Here is a 22,598-nt window from a genome sequence, read left to right on the forward strand (position 1 = left end):
TTCTCAGATGCTAAGGCTGGTGCAGAGTCATGCTCGCCCACCCCCTGCTTTATTTTCCTCCACAGCACTTACCACCTTTCTTTTCCCCGTGCACATACTGGTTTTGTCATTCACCCCCAACTGAAATGTAAGTTCTACGACAGCAGGGACTCCTCTCTGGTTTGTTCACTGCTGAATCCCTGGTGTCAAGAGAACTGTCTGGCTCATAGTAGTTGCTCAATAAACAGCTGTGGAACGGATCAGTGAATGAGGGGAAAGCACAGCGCGGACATGAAGTGTTCGGAGGCGGTGGCGGCGCTCTTATAACTCCTGTTGGGAGAAAAGCCATTCCCAAGCCATGTTCAAAGTCGGCACAGCTGTTCTCAGGGCCTGGTGCCATTCATGCCCAAGCTCTGCTGCACATTCCTGCCCACTGTTGAGGACACTTGCCCGCGCTAAAGACAAGTGAGTCACACACGAAGAGAAACTGAGCGGAAGAGAATTGGCAGCAGGATTCCCAGAACTCCTCGAGAGCTCACAAGCACCCGAAGCAGAGGAAACCCTTCTCATGAAAACCAACCGGGACATCAGAGAGTGCCTGGGGGCCCACAGCTGCAGAGGTTTCGGCAGCCCCTGCTTCAAAGGCTGGCATGGATGGTGGGAAGAAATGGTCTTATCTGACCATAACCGAGGTCTTAGGTCACAGCCAGCGAAAGTTTGGAAAATGAAAAAAAAAAAAAAAAAGAGCAGAGGGCCTGACTGGCTTGATTAATCTGTGCATTTGCAATGGCAGTAACGATGCTTAAATCTTTCATCTCCAAAGAGGGGGGCCCAGCGGTGCGTGGCGCATTATAAGATGTGCTATTTTAATGGAAGAGACGCCACCGCCCAATCGCCTGCTGACTTGACATGTTCTGAAAGGAAAGTCTGGTATCAAAACATAAATCTAAACAGAAACCAAAATAGCAAACAGCAGCATGCATTAATCAGACCCGCCTCTTTGTACCAAAATCCACATTCCCTCCTCCCCGCCGGCCCCAGGGCATTGTTCTTTGTTGTTGCTGTTCATTGCTTTTTTCCTTTCATCTCTCAATGCATCCTTCAAGCTTCTCGCAGTGTACTTCAGCATCCAGATTCGCTCATGGACAGCACATGTCTTTGGGAACATGCCGTTCACTTGAAGTTCTGCAGCCAGTTTTATTTCTGTCCCAGGGTTAAGGAGAAACAACAATTGTTTGTAGGGCTGGATGTAACTTCGGGTCAGTGAGCCAGGAAGAACCACACATAAAGCAAAGAGAGTCTCTAAAAGATCTCTAAGAAAAGAGGGGCATCTCCAGTTAACCCGTGAGTCTCATTCATGCGTGCATTGGCTTTATTTATGCAACATGGGTTGAAAGGTTACCATAAACTAGGTCTATGCTCAAAGCCAAAAATACCAAGGTAAATATGATCAGTCCCTACTCTAGCATCTTACAATTTAGGAGAGGAGACAGCAGGTACCAGTATATCGAGGTAGCAAGCAGTCCAGTGGACAAGGCCAATGCAGAGAGGTACCTTAGATTTAGATCCTGGGACAGGAGTTGAGAGATGGGTAGAACGATGGTACTTTTTACAGAGAGTAAGTGGGAAGGAGGTAAAGAAGAGGAGGTGAGAATAGTTTACCCAGGGGAAACTATGTCTGCTACATAAAACAATATGATGCAGGTGATATTCAAAGTCTTTAATAACTGGAACATCAGGGGCTCATAGAGAGGCCAAGACCCACCAATGGACCCAACCCAATGCCTATGGGATGCAGGTCTTTCCTATTAATATGGGGAAACTCTCAGGGAGGGTGTAGTAGAGTGAAAAAAGCAACGTGCAATGTTGAGTGTTATGAGTCAAGATGTTGGTTCCCTTGTGCGGGAATGACAGGAGGGGCTATAGAGGGTCTCCAGGGCGCTGGCTTTCTGTTTCCTGATCTGGGTGCTGATCACACCGGTTGGTATGTTTTGTGAAATAAATTGACTTTAACACTTGTGTTAAATGCTCTTTTCAGTACAAATGTTGAGTAAAGTGTCATGTGTTTGACAAACGGTTCCAAAACAAATAAACAAGCAAATACCATGCATTTGGGCAAATCTCAGTTTATTGTGAATGGCTCTAGCAAATAGTGTGTGTGGAGGAGATAAAAATAGAGACATAAAGCAAAGCCGTGTTATAAGAGCCTTATTAAATACTAAACTAAGGAATCTGAACTTTATCCTTAGAACTCTAAGACTCTTGGGAGAGAATGTGGGCATGCGTTAGAGCGGGGTGGGAGGGGGTGGTCAGACTGTGACCTCTGGATTTTGGCCTCTGGTTCCATGATTTAGTCACGTGTCACTGTATGAAACTTCAAGCTCTTCATCTGCAAAATACACCAATGATTTCGTTTGGTTCCTAAGGATGTTTTGAGAATTGAATAAGACAATACGCAAAATAGTTAGTATGGTAGGCACTATATTCAGGAATAAATATATGCATTTTAGAAAGCTTCCTCAAGCAGGAATGAGGAGAATGGATGGGGAAGCCAGGCCAGGGGCAGAGATGCGTTATGCTGGCAGTGATCTGTGAGGAAGGAATGAGAGCCTGACCAGGACAGGGACAGTGTAAATCAAGGAGAGATCATTAAATGTGAGGGGGCAGAATGGACAGGACTTGATCCAGGAGATGAAAGAGACAGCAAGTCTACGATGACTCTCAGGTATCTGGCTCCGGCAACTGTAAGGAGGTGATGCTGTTAGAGAGTGAAGAGGAGGAATAGACCAGGGGGGAGACAGTGCATCACATGTGAGACCTGTTGAGATGAGGGATCCTGGAGGTGTCCAGGAACTCAATAGAGATGTTTGCGATAAAGACAGAGATTTGGGAAATACATAAAAGATTGTTGAAGGCATAGGAGTAGATGAAGTCCTTCAGGAATGACATATCAAGTGAAAAGAGCAAGGTGCCAAAGGTGGACCCCAAGAAACATCAACATTTAGAAGGGCAGGCCAAAAAAAATGGAACCTATGAATAAATTTGAGAAGAAACCATTGCAAAGGTAGAAGGAACAGCCGAGAGGGTGTTATTGTGGTAGCCAAGAAAGATGTCATCACCTGTAACAAATGGCACAGAAATGGCCAGTTAAATGAAGACTAAGTGTCCATTGACTCCTACATATGTTGGGCATTGGGGACTTCACGGAGAGCAGCTCCAGGGGCAGGGACACAAGCAGGACTGTCATGGTGCACGGGGTGTGGGTTAGAAGAAAGAAATCAACAAGTGCAGTCCAGGGGAAGGAGGTCTATGGGCAGGAAGCTGGGGGGAAGGAGTGACAGTCTTTCTCTAATGATCAGAGTTTCCTAACTTTTCTCAGTATTTATCCACCACCACCCATTTTGGAAAAGTTTAGAGATACAGCTCTGCGCTCGCCCTTCCGCCCTTCCTTCCTTCCTTCCTTCCTTCCTTCCTTCCTTCCTTCCTTCCTTCCTTCCTTCCTTCCTTCCTTCCTTCCTTCCTTCCTTTCCATTCTGAATTTCCTCTCCAGAAGCCAAGGAGTAGCTTATATAATGGAAAGCACTTAGCGAATTCTCTTTGTGTTTTTAAAATAAGATGTTGAAAAGTGGGTATATTCAGGGAAGGCAGCCAGAAGAACCCAACAGAGAAAGGAGCTGGAGCAGGGATAAGAGAAAGGGCTCCCTGTCAGCCTGCCCTGCCCCACTACTCCTGGGGACTGTCCAATGGCCCCAGTGGAGCTTGTGCATTGGCGAGTGTGAATTCGTGAATACACTCTCCACCTCTGGAGCCGAAGCCTGTTTCTCCCCCCTCTGGCTTCAGTGGCTACCTGAGCAGTCGGCAGCATCCTTCCTGTCGTGATGCCCTGCTCCCCGCGTCCTGGCTGGGCCTCCGGCCTGCTCCACCCAGCTGGTGACTGCTTGCCTCCGAAACTCAGCTCACACCCCCTCCCCTCCTCCTGCCACTCCTCAACCAACCAACTCTGGCTTCCAGATGGGGCTCAAACGTGCTGTCCCTTCAGTTAGTCGCTAAATCAATGTGCTGTGCATTTTGCATTCCTGAGGAGTTGCTGTGAGTCACTCGTGTTTTAGTTTATAATAACACTTTGGCTCATAGGTGAAACTGGAAGGCACCAGGAGGAATTCTCCGCAGCCCCTGGTGGAGTGGTCCATGCAGAGCAAGCATGTCAAACTCAAAGGCTAACACGGGCCAAGTAAGCGAGGCATGCAGCCCGCGGGCTGCGAGTTTGACATGCTTGGTGTGGAGTAACTCCTCAAAGGTGGATGGCAGACTCTTTCATCTTTTCACATCCTTCACCAACACCTACTTAGGGCTTTGACTACTCATCAATTCCATAGATATTTATTGAGCACCTACTGTGTGCCAGAAATTGCACTAAGCTGGAAATTCAACTGGGAACGGCGGGCAAGGTCCCTGTCCTGTGAGTTTATGTTCCACTAGAGGAGACGGCCACAAACAGGTGAACCCCACACTGTGGCGGGTGCTTCCTAGGAAGTAAACAGAGCTGTGTAACAAAGATGGGGCGCGTTTATGCTGAGAGCGGGAGACCGATAAGGAAGGAATAAGGTGCCCCTCCGTCTTCTCTTCTTATGGAATAGCCCCCACTCCTTGAAATTTTCTTTCAATAAAATATTTGGAGGGATGTCATACGGAGATGTGTATATTTACTGGTCCATGGGCTCATACGCCTCTCACACCTCCGATCGCTAACAGAGGATGTTTGTTTTGCTCGCTAACAGAGGATGTTTGTTTTGCAGGTGAGCCGGCCTCATCCCAGCGACCACCCTCTCCTGATCCTCTTCGTGGTGGGCGGCGTCACAGTCTCTGAAGCCAAAATGATCAAAGACCTTGTGCCGACCCTGAAACCAGGAACCCAGGTACCAGCCCGAGTCCTCGTTGTTATGAGTCCTGGGGCAGGAGAGGGAAGGGCAGCGTGGGCCCTTCATCAGACTTCCCAGCTCTCCCATCGTCATCCCCGCTTCTCCCCCACCTGCTCCTTCCCACGTCCTCCTCCTCTGCCTGCGCCAGGCCAGCCAGCCTCCCTGTGGGGGCCTTCTCCTGCCTCTGGGCTCCAAGGGCCGACACACTGTTGTCCCTATTCCCAATTCCTGCATGTGTTCTCCAGCGTCCGTCAGCGCTGAATTACTCCAGAGCTTTCACTGCTTCCCGGGCCCCAGAGAACTGAGGGTCACTCCCAGGACCGCCTGCCTCTGTGGCAGTCTGAGGACCCGGCTGGAGGAGCTGGGGAAGGTGCATTGTCAAGACAACAATGAGTGTAGCCTCCTGTCGGGTCCCATCTTACTCTCCAATTAAGTGGCCGGGTGGTTAAGAACACAGACCACTTGGTTTTACAGGCCTGAGTTTGGATCTAACCCAGTGGTTCTCAACCTTCTGGCCCTTTAAATACAGTTCCTCATGTTGTGACCCAACCATAAAATTATTTTCGTTGCTACTTCATAACTGTAATGTTGCTACTGTTATGAATCATCATGTAAATATCTGATACGCAGGATGGTCTTAGGCCACCCCTGTGAAAGGGTCGTTTGACCGCCGAAGGGGTCGCGACCCACAGGTTGAGAACCGCTGACCTAACCTCTGCCTTTCACTAGCCAGGTGATCCAGGAGAGTGAGGACCTCAGTTTTCTCCTTTAGGAAAATGAGGTGGCCGTGAATCTTAAATCAGATAAGTGGGGAGTGCCTGAGACATCAACCTCAGTGAATGTTGGCTACAGTTACTATCAACCACGAGGCTGAGGACACAGGCTGTGGCCTCCCAGGCCTGAGCAAGTGGCAGGAGCCCCATAGGCCCTGTGGTCTGATGACACAATTGGCTGCAAGAGGACCAGATCGGTGGTGTTGGCATGAGTCACCTGATGAGGCAGAGAAGACCTGGTCCCTCTTGATCTCCAGATACCCAGCTGAGAAAGGGGACTGGGTATCTGGGAGCCACAGCAGGTTCCTGAGCAGAGGAGAGGCCAGTCATCGCCTGTGACCGTTTCTGCTGTTACTATCACTGTCATGGTCATAGCTGGTGACGTTTCTGATACCGTGGTAGGTTCTGCCTCATTTAACACCCTCTCTGTCAGCAGCAGGGTTGAGGATCTGCTTAGTGAGCGATTGCCTTTTCAGCACGACTTTTATTTTCATCAGAAAGCACACTTCTTGCTGCCCCTAATGATTGAGAACCAAATTCCTAGCTCTTCAGAGCAGCCATGCATTGTAACAGCCTGACAGGCATGCTAATCCCTCTCTAAAGGGATAAAGTGCAGGCGTGTCAGAGCCGAGTGGCCTGAGGTTGACAACGGCAACCGGGTCTGCATGGCTTTGCTGCCTCTGACCCTGGGCCCCGTCATCTGCACAGCGAGCTCTCGAAGAACGTTGGGCCTCAGGAGCAGCCTCGCTGCCATTTGTCCTGTGTGCGAAGCTCCCCAAAGAGTTAACAGGCGAAGGAAGACTCCTGCGAGTTCTTTATCCTCTCCAGGTGGTTGAGAGGAGGCGGTTCCCTGGATGCTTGCTGGGTGCCGCCTGTGGAGGCAGCTCTCCCTTTCTCGGCGCTGGATGGACTCACAACTGTGCTGGCCCCGCCGCTGACTCTGCCCGACCAGGGTGTGAGCAGCTCCCTGCTGCTGGGCGGGCAGAGCCAGGCCTTGCAGCCCAGCTGCACACAGGCTCGCACACATGGAGCCGGCCTCTGCCTGGACTCCCAGCCTGGGAGTGCGTGTGAGCCACACCGAGTCTGTGCACCCACAGGCTCTCAAAGACACGCCTGGCCGCCAAGAGGGTGACTCGGACTCAGCCGGCGAAGTACAGTGACAGTATGCGTGTCTAATACCCTCTGTCTTTAACATCTGGCCTCCTCAATCCGCAGGAACATCCCAGTGACGAGGCTCTGTCCCTCCCACGGCAGGCGGCGGCCTTGCATCTCACGGGCTTCATTGTTATGACTGTTCTGCTTCCTCTAGACACATCCAAATTGGCCTCCCCAGAGCTCTCACTCACCAGTGCAGGGTCTAGCTCTCAGGCTGCCCAGAATCCACAGGCAAGTCAGGCGCATCCCTCTTCCAGGTCCTCCCCCCGCCTGCTGGTGTCCAAACCGAGCATCCTCGGTTTCTGCAGCTCCCCTGCCCAGCCCATGATGTGGGTCAGAGCACCCTTACTGTGTGTGGCTCTCCTGGCCCCAGTGTCTCCCTCACACTCAGCCAGACCTGAGAGACCTGTCCTGGGGCGGCCTGATCAGTGCAGAGGCAGGTGGCCCCTGCCCCTCTCCCCGCCATGGCCTGCAAGGCCCCTCTTCGGGCCTTCTTTTCTGACCTCCCTTCTCCCGCACGCTCCCCTCCAGCCTCAGGACTCTGCACTTCTCATGGTTTTATTCCCAGCTCCTCAAAGAGGGTCTGGCGCTGAGTGTCATGCTTGTTCGTTGGATGTCAGGTGTTGAACGCTAGAAACGTTGCTGTGTTACTGTAGCGTAGATAAAAGCGACTTTTCTGGAGGTACACCAGCGTGTGTGTTCACATAGAGCTGGACAGCTAAAACCCCTGTCTTCTGTATCAGTGCTACTCACCCAGGTCTTCTCTATGGGGTGTCTCCCAAGTCCAGGATGCACCATCACACCTGTTACATTGGACCAACTGAGTAGTCATATTCTGTGCCAGCCTCTGGTCTTCGTTCTGAAGATGGAACGGTGACCAGGCCAGACATGTTCCTGCTCCCCAGGAACTCACCCGCTAATAGTGAGTGACGGGCATTACACACGGAAGCTCCCATCACGGATTCGTGTACTGAGAGCACCCAGTGCTGAGGGGGGAATGACCGAGGGGGTTCCTGCACAGGCTCCTCACCGAGAAGGCTGTGAGCTGAAGTCAGAAAGGCTTTCAGGGGTCAGCTCTTCCAAGGAAACCAATAGAATCGGGAAAGGCACATCCAGCAATGAATTCTCTTTCACAAAAGTGACACGATCGCTTGGAGCAGTGGAGTCTGGAGACCACAGCCGCACCCACCACTCCCATGGGACTGAGACTGCCCTCTCAAGTGGGAGAGCTTCCTCCACTCTCCGCCTGGGTGGCTCGTGACATGCTGATGAGGGGAAGTGGGCAGTTGGAGACTACCAGAAAGAAGGGGTGGGGGGACGAGGCAGCCCCCGCCCCAGCGCACAGCCACAGCCACAGCCACAGCCACGCCACGAGGTCGGCTCTGCGGCTTCCTCGCTGGAGCGCGTGTGCCTGGTGCGGCCTCTGTCTGGCTCACTCGCCGCCAGGTTGGGGCTCCAAGCCCAGACAGCTCTGTGGGCTGAACTCCATAGCTGGGTGGTGGCCCGAAGCCAGCAGAAGCCTGGGGTTGTGGGAGGAAAATAACAGGGAGGGACCCTCCCAGGAAATACAGGGACAGGCCAGCTCAGGAAGTAGAAAGACCATGTGGGCAGCTCAACCCAGCCGCCCACTGCTTTTCATAGGCACGTGCGTGTAGCCCGCCTCCACTTTCATGTGGTTCTACATCCCTGGGCTAAATATTTGGTGAGAGTGTAATTTTTAAAAAACTGGGCCCAAACATATGCTCATGCACATCCAGTTTTGCACAGCTTCAGGGATTCAAGGACACCTAAATCCTGGCTCAAAAGCCTGGCTCCTGGCTATTCTGAGGTTGATGGGAAGCCCAAGAAGAGGATTCAAATGACTGAAAACAAAACAAAACATCAGAAGGGACAAAGGTGAGGAGATGGCCTGCAGCCTCCCACTCCCGTTCTCGGGGAGGTGAGCACAGCCCACTGGCCTCTGATGTGCCAGCCGGTCTGACGGTTCACACTGAGTTTCTGGAGTGTAGTCAATCCACTGTCCCACTGCTTTAATGAACAAATCTTTTATGTTTAGCGCAGGTATGTGAGTGTGTGAATGTGTGCAGGGCCTTGAATATGAGATGTGCCCAAAACCAGTGCATCACCGGGGTGAATACGAATGCCGGCACCCGTGCTTCCACGGGTACTTTTCCTGGGAAGAATCTCCCAAGTTTAAAAGGAAATGGAGAAAAAAATGGTATCCCCTGCTCCTTTCCACTCACAACATGAGAAATGAGAGGGTGGTGGGCTCTGCGTCCTGCACTGCCTGCTTCCGCTGTTCTGCAGAAATAGAACTGGAAGCAGCTGGCACCTGCAGATTATAGTGCTGGCCCGCAGAAGTGGGACGTGGAGAGAAGGGGGTTCTCTCCCAGTGCTGGCCTGCTCCCCAGAGCCCAGGGCAGGCTGAGAACCAAGGCGGAAGCATCCCTCTTCCCGCTGGAGCCTGGCCTTTCTGGAGCCCCCGGCTGAGGCCCTCAGGGAGCCCCCACCTCACCACCTCACGGAGGGCAGTTTCCCCCAGTGCCCTCGGTGCCTGGGAAAAGCCGGTTCTCTGAAGGGAATTCTCTAGCACTCGATTTGCCTAATATCGCACTTTTGATTACTGTGTTCATAAAATGTACGCTTGCTACCTCACAGGCTCGGTTCAGGCTCTCTTAAGCTTTTTCCTGTTCATTTTTGAGTGCCTATTTTTTTCCTCATTTGCTTCATTTTTTAGAATTTTGAGGGCTATTTTAGCCAAGTCATGCAGAACTGCCATTAGTTAAATGGACTAAAAAAAAAAAAAAAAGAAAGAAAGAAAAACCTCTGAAAATGCTGAAAAGCAATCTGAAGACCAAAAGATGACTAAGATATGAAAATGCTTAAGGCCCAGCAGCTGTTCTGCTGTAAATGAAATGTTAGCGGTGCAATCCTGCTTGTTCATCAAAACTGGAATTCTAGACAAATAGGCGTTTAGTTGAATTGATTTGAAACAAATTTACCCAGCGTTGTCTGAGCGGTCTTTTACTAGAGAAACTTCCTAGGTTAGCCAACCGCTGCTAACTCACTGCCTCCTTCGTTGTCTTTTATTAGGACACAGTCACAGTTTATAAGGATCATATATGTACCTGTGTCATAGGGTTGTTAGGAGTTGTTCATTCCTTCAGTCATTCACTGACTCATTACAAGGACCTGATATGTATCAAGCCCTGTGCTAAGCATCAATGAAAAGAACCAGTTAAGGAAACAGGGAAGGCAGGGTCATACCGACGGCCGTGGGAACACAGTCAGTCTTCAGGGGCAGGTAGCTGGGAAGACTGGAGGTGGTGATGCCTGAGCAGACTGGCAAGTCTTCAGGCAGAGAACGAGGGAACTCATGTTGCAGATAGAGAAGCATCTCCGGAGTTCCCGCGGTGAGGCCGAAATAGTTGAGGACGGAGAGAATACAGAGCTGAGGGTGCGGTGTTGGTGGGAAGGGACTGGGCGTGGAGTGCTGAGCCCCCATCAGAGTCTCAGCTCCTGAAATGCTCTCTGAGAGGGCTGGGCTTATCAAAGGCAGGGAGGAGGCCTAAGGATTTTAAGCTGCTGAGTAACAGAATCAGATTTGCACTCGGGAGGATGGCTGTGCCCCCCCCCCCCCACACACACACACACCACCTCAGCCCCGGTGACCCTTATGGGCCAAATAGAGGGTGGGAGAGTGAGGTGGTGCTGCGGATGAGGATGGCGACATCAGCTACCATTTTAAGCCCCTCTAGAGCCTGTCAACGGGCTAAATATTTTGCATACATGTTCACATTCCATCCTCATACAATCATGTGATGTGGATATATCACTATTCCCACTTTACAGGACGTTGAGTCTCAGAGTCATACAGTGACTTCTCCAGAGTCCTCTGTCTGGCAAATGGCCGGCGGAGCCCGCTCAGCACGGACGCTCCTAAGCCTGAGCTCTTAGCCACTAGCTCTACAGCAAGAGCCTTGGTCTCTGCGGCTTTCTCCCTCCTCCGAGACCCCCAGCTTACCCCCCATGCTGCGCGTTTCCTCCTGTGTCTCCTCAGCCTCCACGGGGCAGGCCCTAGACGCGAGCTGGTCCAGCCCACACGCCATGTAACTACCTGCCTGTGTAGGTGGGGGGGCCGGGGGGCGGGGCCTGGCCTTTGGTTCAGCTCCATGGAGGGGACAGACCCGAGTCGCTGTCAGTGTGGCTGGAAGCCAGCACACAGCCCGAGGTGGTGGCTTCCCTCGGCTCAGTCACTGCCGCTCCGAGGGGTCAACGTCCACGGAGTCGGTAGCCTTCTCTCCCCAAGTTCCTCCAAGTCCCTCGGTCCTTCCAGCAAGCATCCTGAGAGATGCTGCCTCGCCTTCACCAGGGAGGGCCTGCCCTCGGGGCACTGGTTCTGAGGCCCCGGGAGGCCGGCAGGGAGGTGGGGACTGGAAGTCACAGGGCAGAAGTGTTTCTTTTTTATTGTTGTTGTTCTTACGGTCGCTTTATTTCGATCAGGATCCCAACAGGAACCACAAGTTGCTTTGGGCTGATGTATCTCTTAAGGCACTTTTTCACCCTCCTCCCTCAGGTTTCCATCTCTCTCCTGTGTTCTCCTTTATATATACTAGTACCACCCAGAAATTTCCTGTGTCTGCCACCATTACAGCTCTCTTTTCCTACAGGTTCTTTTTGTCATGGTTATAAGAGTAACCTTAAGTCCTTGTTTGCTAATTCAAATGTCTGGGTTATCTCTGTGTCTACTTATACCGACTATTCTCCCTCTCTACATACTGGCTGTTTGCTGTGGTGTTTTGGATATTTTACTGATACATTGTAGGCGCTGGATACATTGTAGACCCTGGATCTTGTAAATGTTTCCCTCCACGTGCCACGTGGTTCAGGGTTCAGGATCTGGAAGAGGAGCCACACACAAATGAAAGAGAAGAGACAAGAGATAATTTGGAAATAATGGGGGGCCAGGCTGGTAGGTCCAACTCAAGAGGAAAGACTTCCACTGGTGCTCAGGCCTCACCAAGCTTTTATTTGGTTCAGGATCCACCCATAGTATAGCCCTTAGGCAGGGAGGTTCCAGTGACACACAGACTATTCTTATCAATAAGGATTTACATGACTAAAGGTGGGGAGGTTGCTTCTGCTACCATTGTCTGGATTAACAGAGGTGGTGCACAGCTCTGACCTTTGCTAGGGCTTCAAAGGTTACCAGCCTTCCGGGTTCTCTGTCTACACCTCTCTGCTAGTGAAGACAATAGGTGGTTCCCCACAGCTGGATACACTGTCAACGCTGGATACACTGTCGACGCTGGATACACTGTCGACGCTGGATACACTGTTGACGCTGGATACACTGTCGACGCTGGATGCTGGATACATTGTAGACACTGTAGACACTGGGTACACTGTAGACACTGGATGCTGGGTACATTGTAGACACTGGGTACACTGTTGACACTGGATACACTGTCGACGCTGGATGCTGGACGCTGAATACACTGTTGACGCTGGATACACTGTCGGCACTGGATACACTGTCGACGCTGGATACACTGTCGTCGCTGGATACACTGTTGTCGCTGGATACACTATCGACGCTGGATGCTGGATACATTGTAGACACTGGGTATACTGTCGACACTGGATACACTGTCGTAGCTGGATACACTGTCGTCGCTGGATACACTTCTGTAGACACTGGATACACTGTCGACATTGGATACACTGTTGACGCTGGATACACTGTCGACACTGGATACACTGTCAATGCTGGATACACTGTCATCGCTGGATACACTCCTGTAGACACTGGATACATTGTCGACATTGGATTCACTGTCGACTCTGGATACACTGTCAACACTGGATTCACTGTCGACGCTGGATTCACTGTCAACACTGGATTCACTGTCGACGCTGGATACACTGCTGTCAACACTGGATTCACTGTCGACGCTGGATTCACTGTCAACACTGGATTCACTGTCGACGCTGGATACACTGCTGTAGACACTGGATACACTGTCGACGTTGGATTCACTGTCGACGCTGGATACACTGTCGACGCTGGATACACTGTCGTCTCCGGATACACTGTCGTAGCTGGATACACTGTCGACGCTGGATACACTGTCGACGCTGGATACACTGTCGATGCTGGATACACTGTCGATGCTGGATACACTGTTGACGCTGGATGCTGGATACATTGTAGACACTGGGTACACTGTAGACACTGGGTACACTGTAGACACTGGATACACTGTCGTAGCTGGATACGCTGTCGTTGCTGGATACACTGCTGTAGACACTGGATACACTGTCGACGCTGGATACACTGTCGTAGCTGGATACACTGTCGTCGCTGGATACACTGTAGACACTGGATACACTGTAGACGCTGGATACACTGTCGACGCTGGATACACTGTCGTAGCTGGATACACTGTCGACACTGGATACACTGTCGTAGCTGGATACACTGTAGACACTGGATACACTGTAGACGCTGGATACACTGTTGACGCTGGATACACTGTCGTAGCTGGATACACTGTCGACACTGGATACACTATCGACGCTGGATACACTGTCGACGCTGGATACACTGTCGACGCTGGATGCTGGATACATTGTAGACACTGGGTACACTGTAGACACTGGATACACTGTCGTCGCTGGATACACTGCTGTAGACACTGGATACACTGTTGACGTTGGATACACTGTCGACACTGGATACACTGTCGTAGCTGGATACACTGTAGACATTGGATACACTGTCGACGTTGGATACACTGTCGACGCTGGAGACACTGTCGTCGCTGGATACACTGTCGACGCTGGATACACTGTCGACGCTGGATGCTGGATACATTGTAGACACTGGGTACACTGTCGACGCTGGATGCTGGATACATTGTAGACACTGGGTACACTGTAGACACTGGGTACACTGTCGTCGCTGGATACACTGTCAACACTGTCGTCACTGGATACACTGTAGACGCTGGATACACTGTCGACTCTGGGTACATTGTAGATGCTGGGTACACTGTTGACGCTGGGATACATTGTAGACACTGGATACTGTTGGGGTCCAACCCCAGCAGGTCCAGGGATTCCCAAAGGTATGGACGGAGTTGGCGAAGAAGGAATGACACGGAGGCAATGTTCAGTTGACCAGCAGCCTAGCCAGGTTCTGTAGCCAAGTTCTGTCTTTATTTCTCCTGTTACATCTGTATTTATACCAGTTGATTTTAATCCTATCCATTCTATTACAAAGGTTAGGGCGTTTCTTATCTCCATTCCAAGGTTACTGGATTGTTCTGTTAAGCTACAAGGAAGTAACTGAAGGAGATTATCTTAAGTAAAGATTATGTAGCTTAAGCATGATTGTTCATAGTTAAAGTGATTAACTACCCACCGGGCACTTAGTTCAGGGGTTTTGTTCCCTCCCTAACTCCAGGGGAAAATCCCCACCTAGGGAAACAACCTTTCTCAGAGAAGTGACTTTGGTTAAAACACATAGCGCTAAGAAGGGGAGCAAACATATTAAGAACAGTATGCCATATACCCCAGGTCCCTTGAACCATATGCTGTGCAGATGTTTCTTCCCTGCAGCAACTGTGTCAAGCAGCAAGTATGGACCAGCTTCCGGCAGGATAGATTGTCGACGCTGGATACATTGTAGACGCTGGATACATGGTAGATGCTGGATACATGGTAGACACTGTATACATTTTAGATGCTGGATACATTGTAGACACTGGATTCTGTTGTCGCTCTCTGAATACAATTATATTTTCTTCTAGCTGATAACTTCCTGGAAACAGTGAAAGCTTCGTTTTAGACCTTGTGGAGGTGGGTCTGTTTGATTTAGCTCCTAGGGCATACGCCTTAGTTCTGGGAGATAATCCTTATTCTTAAGGCTTGGTCCTTCCGGTTTCTGGGAGAAGCTCAAGGTGTTTACCTCGCATCTCTAACTCCGCAGGACTTAGTGTTTTGAAAAGTGCTCCTCAGATGCTTTAGCTTCTAGTCACTGCTCTTCCTGGGGTTCCCTGGTGCTGACCCAGGCCGTTGCCTTTTGGGACTCAGCGGGACATGAGAAGGAATTTGTGTGCAGGTCCTGGGCTCCTTCCTTTATGAAACTTCCCCCACTCAGTTCCTTCACTTTTTAAAGATAAATTTGCAATTAACTGGTCTGAGGAACAGAGGTTTTAAAACGCTGTTTTCTATTTTACATAATAAAATCGCCTTTTTCTTCTTCTTCCTCTTCTTAAAGGATACCTTTCAGCATTTCATACAATACTGGTTTGGTGGTGATGAACTCCTTTAGCTTTTTCTTATCTGTGAAGATCCCCATCTGACCTTCAATTCTGAATGATAGCTTTGCTGGGTAAAGTAATCTAGGTTGTAGGTTCTTGCTACTCATCACTTTGAATATTTCCTGCCACTCCCTTCTGGCCTGCATAGTTTCCGTTGAGAAATCAGCTGACAGTCATATGGGCACTCCCCTGTAGGTAACTGATTGTTTTTTTCTTGCTGCTTCCAAGATTCTCTCCCTGTCCCTTGCTCTTGGCATTTTAATTATGATGTGTCTTGGTGTGGTCCTCTTTGGATTCCTTTTGTTTGGGGTTCTCTGCGCTTTCTGGACTTGTAAGTCTATTTCTTTCACCAGGTGGGGGAAGTTTTCTGTCATTATTTCTTCAAATAGGTTTTCAATATCTTGCTCTCTCTCTTCCTCTGGCACCCCCACAATTCGGATGTTGGTATGCTTGAAGTTGTCCCAGAGGCTCCCTACACTATCCTCATATTTTTGGATTTTTTCTTTTTGTTTTTCCGGTTGGGTGATCTTTGCCTCTTCGTATTTCAAATCTTTGACTTGATTCTTGCGATCCTGTAGTCTGCTGCTGGAACTCTGCATAATATCCTTATTTCAGTCAGTGATGCTTAATTTTTAGTTGGTCCTTTTCACAACCTCAAGGGTCTCACTAGATTTCTTGAGGGTCTCACCAAATTCATCGAAGGTCTCACTAGTTTTCTTGAGGGTCTCACTAAATTTATTGGCCGTTTCTAGAAAATTCTTGAAAAACCTTAAAAGTGTGGTTTTGAACTCTATATCCAGTAATTTTCTTTCCTCCATTTCTGTCATTTGTGACTTGTTTCTTTGTCTCCACATTTTTTATGCTTCCCTGTGTTGATAGAGTGGCTTTCTGTGTTAGGTGTCCTATAGGGCCCAGTGGCTCAGCCTCCCCTGTTACCTGAGGTGGACACTCTTGGTGCACCCCTTTGTGGGCTTGGTGCACAGTCTTGTTGTAGTTAAGCCTTGATTGTTGTAGGTATCACTGGGAGGAACTGACCTCCAGGCCAATTGGCTGTGAGAATCAGCTGTGTCTGCAGTAGGAGAACTTCTAAGCTGGAGACACCCTTCTGGGGCAAGACTTGCTTCAGTGGGGCTTTGGTGCTCACTGAGTCTGCCCCCTGAGTGTGTCCCTTATGGATCTGAGGAGTTGTAATCTGGATGGTCCCACTCTGACCACTGGGTACACTGGCTCTTGGATCTCTAAGGAGGTGCTAATTTAGCCTCTGCCTAAGGCTACCCAGCAGGAGCTATGGAGAGATTCCTCTTCTTTGTTTGGGGTTTGGAGGTGCCCAGATGAGGCCCAGCTGTGAAGCAATGCAAGCTGCTGTGGGGCCTTGGACCTTTTTTTGGAAGTTCTGGGTCTCTCTGATTCAGCTGCAATTTGTTAAGTAATTTTCAGCTTGCAAAGGGCCAGGCCTTTCATATGCAAAGTCTCTGTGCACAGCTTGGATGGGGCGGGGTTTAAGGGGATCAACAGGGCAGAGCAAACAGCTATGGCTGCTCCCCAGTCCTACCCTAAGAGGCCCGGCGTCTCAGTGCCCCGGTAATCACTGCAAGCATCTCTGAGAGAAAGCCGCCCTCGAGTTCTGCCTGGTGCCAGACAGTCCAGTTTCTCCCCGTATGAGTCTGGGTCCCCAGAGACTCACCCGGAACTGGAGTTCAGAGCAGTCGGGAGCTTGAGACTCCCTCCCGATTGAAAAAGACAACCGTGTCCTCAGCCGCCAGCCCTTTCGGCGTGCGCCTCTGTACCTCTGCACTTTACTTCCGCACCTCCTCTGAGTCTCAGTGCTTTTCTCTTTCCTTCTAGTTGTAGAATTTCTACTCAGCCAGCCTTCCTGTGGTTCTAGAAGTGTTTCTTAACCTGAAACTTAGTTGTCCCCAAACCTCACCTGAAACCGTGTTCAGGACCTTGTGTGTGTGAGCATGCATATTTTTCTAGAGTTCTCAGCTTTCCTGCGATTCAGAAGGAGGCCTATGACCCACTCACAAAACACAACGAAGTGGCAGCTCAGGACTGCTGAGCGCCCCCCCCCTGCCCTGCACACTTGACCTTACGTGAGCTTTGCACAAGCTGCTGGCTCGGGCTGTTGTTTGCCTTCAGAGAGGCCAGGCTCCAGAGCAGTGGCTTTCCCAGGGCATAGCCAGTCAGCACGCGCTGCGCAGGGCCTGCTGAGGGGCCCCCATTCTTAACCTGAGGACCCTGAGGAGTGAGTAGACACCCCAGAGCCACGTTTTCCTGTGGCGTCTACACTGCCTGTGGGTGGTCGCTGCTCAGACTCACTCCTGCCCTCAAGCTCCCATAATGTGCTGTTCAGGGAAAAGTGAGCGCAGATTCTAGTGCATTCTTTTCTGACAAAAGCATAACTGAGCTGAAATTTACTCCCTTTCAAGGAAAAGTGAAATAGCTGCTTCTAATTTTTATCTTAGAAAGAAAAAACTTTAATAGCCCTCGTTTTTTGTTTTTCTTTTAACTAAACAAGAAAATTATGAAGTGCTTCTTTCTCCCTTTCCAACGTTGGCTTCATCCCAATCTGCTTTTCCTCCCCAATGGGGTATGTAGAACCTGGTATTGACCAGTAATCTGGGAAGTGGGAGTTGGTTAATTCATAGATTTGGTTGCACCCGGGACCGTTGGGGGCAGGAGGGGAGACAGTGAGTGTGCATTGTCCACCTGCTCTCTCCCCAGAGGCACAACCTGGCAGTGTGGCCAGGCGGAGCTCGGTCCTGCTGCTGGCCTTGCAGTTGTCTTCGCTCAGGTGCTGGGCTGTGGAATTCTGGTTCTAGAACCTCCTTCCCCATTTCCCATGGTCACCTTCTCACCCCGTGAACGTTCAGTGCCTGCCTGAACAAGACCTCACCAACTCTTACCAAGCACATCACGGCCTGGCCTAGCCCAGCCCTGGGACCACACTCATCCATGCTGCAGAGGCAGATCTGCCCCAGAGGACAGGCCCCGGTGAGGGAAGCAGGGAGGGTCCCCTTCGCAGGGACAGGCCAGAGAGACCTGAAGGTCCATGTGGACCAGGGGAGTGACGCAGCCTTTCCCAGAGCGCTCACCTTGGAGAAATGACCAGGCGGACACTTGGATGCTGGAACCAGCCTGCCTGGGCTGGAGCCCTGGCTTCACTACTCTCTGTGTGTCTTCGGGCAAGTTCCTTCACCTTTCTGCACTTTATTTTCCTTTCCTGCACAGTAAGAATAATGTGTGTGCCTATTTTTAGGGTTGTTATGAAGGTTAAATGTCCATTAAATGAGACCGTCCTTAGTGCTGGCACATCATGGGGACTGACAACTATTAGCTGACATCATCATCGCCGTCGTCGTTACGGGCTGAATTGTATCCACTTCCCAAAAGGTGTTGAAGTCCGAACCCCTAGTACTGTGAAGGTGACCTTGTTTGGAAATGGGTCTTTGTAGATTATTAAATGGGGATGAGGTCATTAGGGTGACTCCATGGCTGTGTCCTAATAGAAAGGGGGACCTGGACGCGGAGACAGACACACAGAGGGGATGGTGATGTGAAGACACGAGGAAGCTAAGTGGGAAGGGAGCACAGAGCAGTCTCCCTCAGGGCCTTGGGGGGAACTGTGAAGTGGGAAGTCATTCTGAGACGTAATCATACCAGGTTTTATAGGCATTAGACATTCCTTTTTGGGTTTTTTCTTTTCTGTCCAAGTATGTTGTCCACCTCAGACCAATTATGCCAGCACCTTGAGCTTGGACTTCTGGCCTCCTGAACGATGAGACAGTAAATTTCTGTTCACTAAGCCACCCGGTTTGGGGCACTAGGAAGTCAATACAATCATCATCATCATCACCCACAATAGCATTTACCTCTGGGTGTACCTTCTCATGCTCCTGAAGGAAGGAGAACCCTCTACATCAAAGTCAAATTACTGTTTCGCAAAGTGTCGGTATGATCAGGTTCAGTTCGGCAGCAAGGAGGGGCTGAGCGCGGCTTCTCGGTGCTGCTGGTTAAAGGTTCAGTAGGCACAGCCACGCTGACCCACGGGCCATCCTTCCACCAGGACACCAGCACTCGGAGGTATTCCAGCTGCCGCTTTCTGCCTGTTCTCCACGGTACCCACTCCTGGCTCCCCACAAAGAAACGTGTTGCATTTTCTTTCTCATCATAATCACCTGAGATTGTCTTCCCTAATTGCCTGTGGTGTTTGCCCTCCTGTTAGGTGATTGTGCTGTCCACGCGCCTCCTGAAGCCACTCACCATGCCTGAGCTGTTATTTGCCACTGACCGGCTGCACCCAGACCTTGGCCTCTGAGCATCTCCTGAGAGAATGCGACCTCCCGAGATGGAAATACCAGTCCATCAGCTGCCGTCGTTCCAGATAAGCCCCCAAAGCCGGTGTCCCTGGTACCAGGGATCTGTATGGCTGAATTCTGCCCAGAGGTCTTGAGAACCACCCAGTGAAGTCGTTTGCTTGGATTCCTGTGATTCTCTTTAAAAAAAAAAATTATTTTCATTCTTCTAAAGGCGTCAGACTGTCTTTCGGCTGGCCTGATTCATAATAATTCGCACGTATTCTTAATCCGCTATGTGTGATCTTCCTGATTCCACCTGCACGCTCAGTCATTTTAAATAAGTGCTCGTTGTGAGTGTTGGTAGATGGATGACAAGCCCTTTGATCTGCAGTTGCTCAGAAAGAAGTGAGACAAGCTTTAGATTATAAATGTGAGGAAAGTTTGTGTGTATGTGTTTTTTCTCTCTTAGGATTATGTTACTGGGGAGGGAACATTGCAAAGAGCATCTGAGGCTTTGTTTCTGTCTTGATCTGAGACATTTTTGCAAAGGGGAGGCAGGGCGGGGGATGGGCCAGGGCTGCTCTGGTTGTCAATGGGCCGCCACGACAAAGGGCTGCCTTGTCCAGGCCTGCACACTCGCGGGCAGGGCCACCCGCCTCCTGGAACCTAGTGGGAGAGAGGTTGATTGGATGGCTGACTGTGCCTGGAAAAGGTTCCCTCTCTAAGGAAGGCCCCAATAAAGACATCTGGTCCCAGGGAGTGCACATTTGAGCCCCAACCCCAGAGACTTTTGTGATTTAGTTCCTATTGAAATATAAAGCCGTCTTTTCTATAAGTCTAAATTTTCCTTCTGGCCGTAGCAGAAAAGCCTAGACCCACCTAGTGAAATTATGTAAGAATTCTGGCAGAAATGAACCCACACATTTGTAGGTGTGTAATTGGTAGATATTTCTAGCATCTCTAAAAGGTGTTTATAATGCAGAGATGAACCTGAAACATGGTGTCTAGTGTGGAGGAAATAAAATGTAAATCAAAACACATCTCAGTTTCAGTTCTCGACAAAACGCTGTCATTTTATGAAAAACCTGTGAAGTGGGAAATCATTCTGAGATGAAATCCAACCAGGTTTTATAGGCACTAGACATTCTTTTTTGTGGAGTTTTTTTTTTCTGTCCAAGTATGTTGTCCACCTCAGACCAGTTCTTTAATGATGCTCAATATTGGAGACCTCAGATGCTTCTAGATGTGTGAATCTGAATAAGAAAATGGAAGAAGTCACTATTTTCTCAAATAAAATTTAAAAAATTAAGAAGGAGCCTGTGGTGTATCTCAGATCCTTCATTCACCAGTCATTCCATTCATTCCCAGATATTGTGTGATACTGGCTCTGGCCACGGTGGTGAATGAGCCCAAGGCGTCCTAGCCCAGCGGCTCTCATGAATGAGCTGCTGGTGCTTCTCCTGATGGCCAGGCCCAGTGTGAGTGTCTGCTCAAGGTTAGCTTTTAAACCATATGTCTATCTGCAAAGGAAACTCCAGGAATATAAAAACCAAACTGCTGCCCTAGCCGGTTTGGTTCAGTGGATAGAGGGTCAGCCTGTGGACCAAAGGGTCCCAGGTTCGATTCCAGTCAAGGGAACATGCCTGGATTGCGGGCTCTGTCCAATATACAGGTGGCACCCAATCAATGATTCCCACTCATCATTGATGTTTCTATCTCTTCCTCTCTCAAATAAATAAATATAACAACAACAACAAAAAGAAAACTGCTAACAGTGGCTCCCTCTGGGAAGGAGTATAGAATAAGAGAGCTAGAATAAGAGCGCTAAAAGAAGGGAGAGTCTTGCTTTTTCTGTTGTTGTTCATACATTCAAATATTTATTCCTTTTAATAGCTATTTATTTAATTCCAGTCTACTCCGAATCACATAATCCTATTGTCTGAGTTTTTGTTTTGACAAAAAAAATTTTTTTTTAAGCTGCCCAGTATAATTTGCATAGGACAAACATGGTCTTATTTGAAATGCACAGATCAATGAATTTTAATAAATTTGTAGTATCCCATGTAACTGTCAACACAATCAAGAAATAGAGCATTTCCACCACCTCTGAGATTCCCTTTTACAGTCAGTGTCCCTCTTCTACCTCCAGCCCCAGGCAAACACTGATTTGCTTTCTAGAACTGCATAAAAATGGAATCATACAGTTTGTCTTGTATCTGGCCTTTTTTGCTCAGTAAAAGGTTTTTGAGGTTCATCCATGCTGTTGTGTATCAGTAATTTTCTCCTTTCTTTGTTCGCATTGATTGATGGTGTTCCACTGTACAGAATACAGGACATTGTGTTTATCCATTTACTCTTGAACATCTGGGTTGTTTCCAGCTTTTTAGCTGTTATGAGTCAAACAGCCCTCGACGTTGGGGGTCTTTCCCTCGATATACTTCTGTGTTGTTTGAATTTTTTCACAGCAAACATGTATTTGTGTATTGCTTTTGTGCCTTTGATGTATTTTTACAACTTAATTTTTTCTTTTAAAAATGTACATTCAAAACTCCTAATCTGAGATAAAAGGTGGAAGTTCCTGATTGTGAATGTTATCATTAAGCAGTTCCTATGTCCCAGTAATACTCTCAGAACTATATTAATTGTGGCCACAGGCAGTTTCTGAGTGGTGGAGGGAGATGTCAGACGTTTGGTTTAGAATCATGTTTTCCCATCTCTGTGTTCGCTGGTTCAGCAGGAACTGCACGAGGCAGGCCATCAGGTAGTGCGCGGAAGGCTTTGGACAAAAGGTGAGATGGAAGGAGCTTGTGGTGACCAGAGTTTGGTTTGAATAAGAAAGTAGGAGACAGGCCAGAGCACTGCTTCTTCAGTTAAAAGCAGGAACATAATGGCCCTGGCTGGCTGGCTCAGTTGGAGTGTCATCCTATATACCAGAAGGTTGTGGGTTCGATCCCCAGTTGGACATATTTTCCTCTCACATCAATGTTTCTCTCTCTCTCTCTCTCTCTCTCTCTCTCTCTCTCTCTCTCTCTCTCTCTCCAATAAAAACATAGCCTTGGGTGAGGATTTAAAAAAATAAAATAAAATAAAAAGCAGGAGTATAATGGAAAGTTGGCATAAATCCCGCAAAGAGCCTTCACCAGATAA

At 49.3% G+C, this 22,598-nt stretch overlaps 1 protein-coding gene across 1 annotated transcript in view; it reads left to right on the top strand.

Moving 5' to 3' along the window:
* The window catches only part of SCFD2 (sec1 family domain containing 2), a 329,771-nt gene extending 309,004 nt beyond the window's left edge, over positions 1-20,767 (top strand). Inside the window, exons 8-9 of the mRNA XM_059671312.1 lie at positions 4,776-4,895; positions 19,379-20,767. Coding sequence (XP_059527295.1) covers positions 4,776-4,895; positions 19,379-19,471 — 213 coding nt within the window. The 3' untranslated portion in view covers positions 19,472-20,767. The remainder of the gene's footprint in view (positions 1-4,775; positions 4,896-19,378) is intronic.
* The last annotated feature ends 1,831 nt before the right edge of the window (positions 20,768-22,598 follow it).

The sequence above is a fragment of the Myotis daubentonii genome, chromosome 1, assembly GCF_963259705.1.
Source record: "Myotis daubentonii chromosome 1, mMyoDau2.1, whole genome shotgun sequence".
NCBI classification, from domain to species: domain Eukaryota; kingdom Metazoa; phylum Chordata; class Mammalia; order Chiroptera; family Vespertilionidae; genus Myotis; species Myotis daubentonii.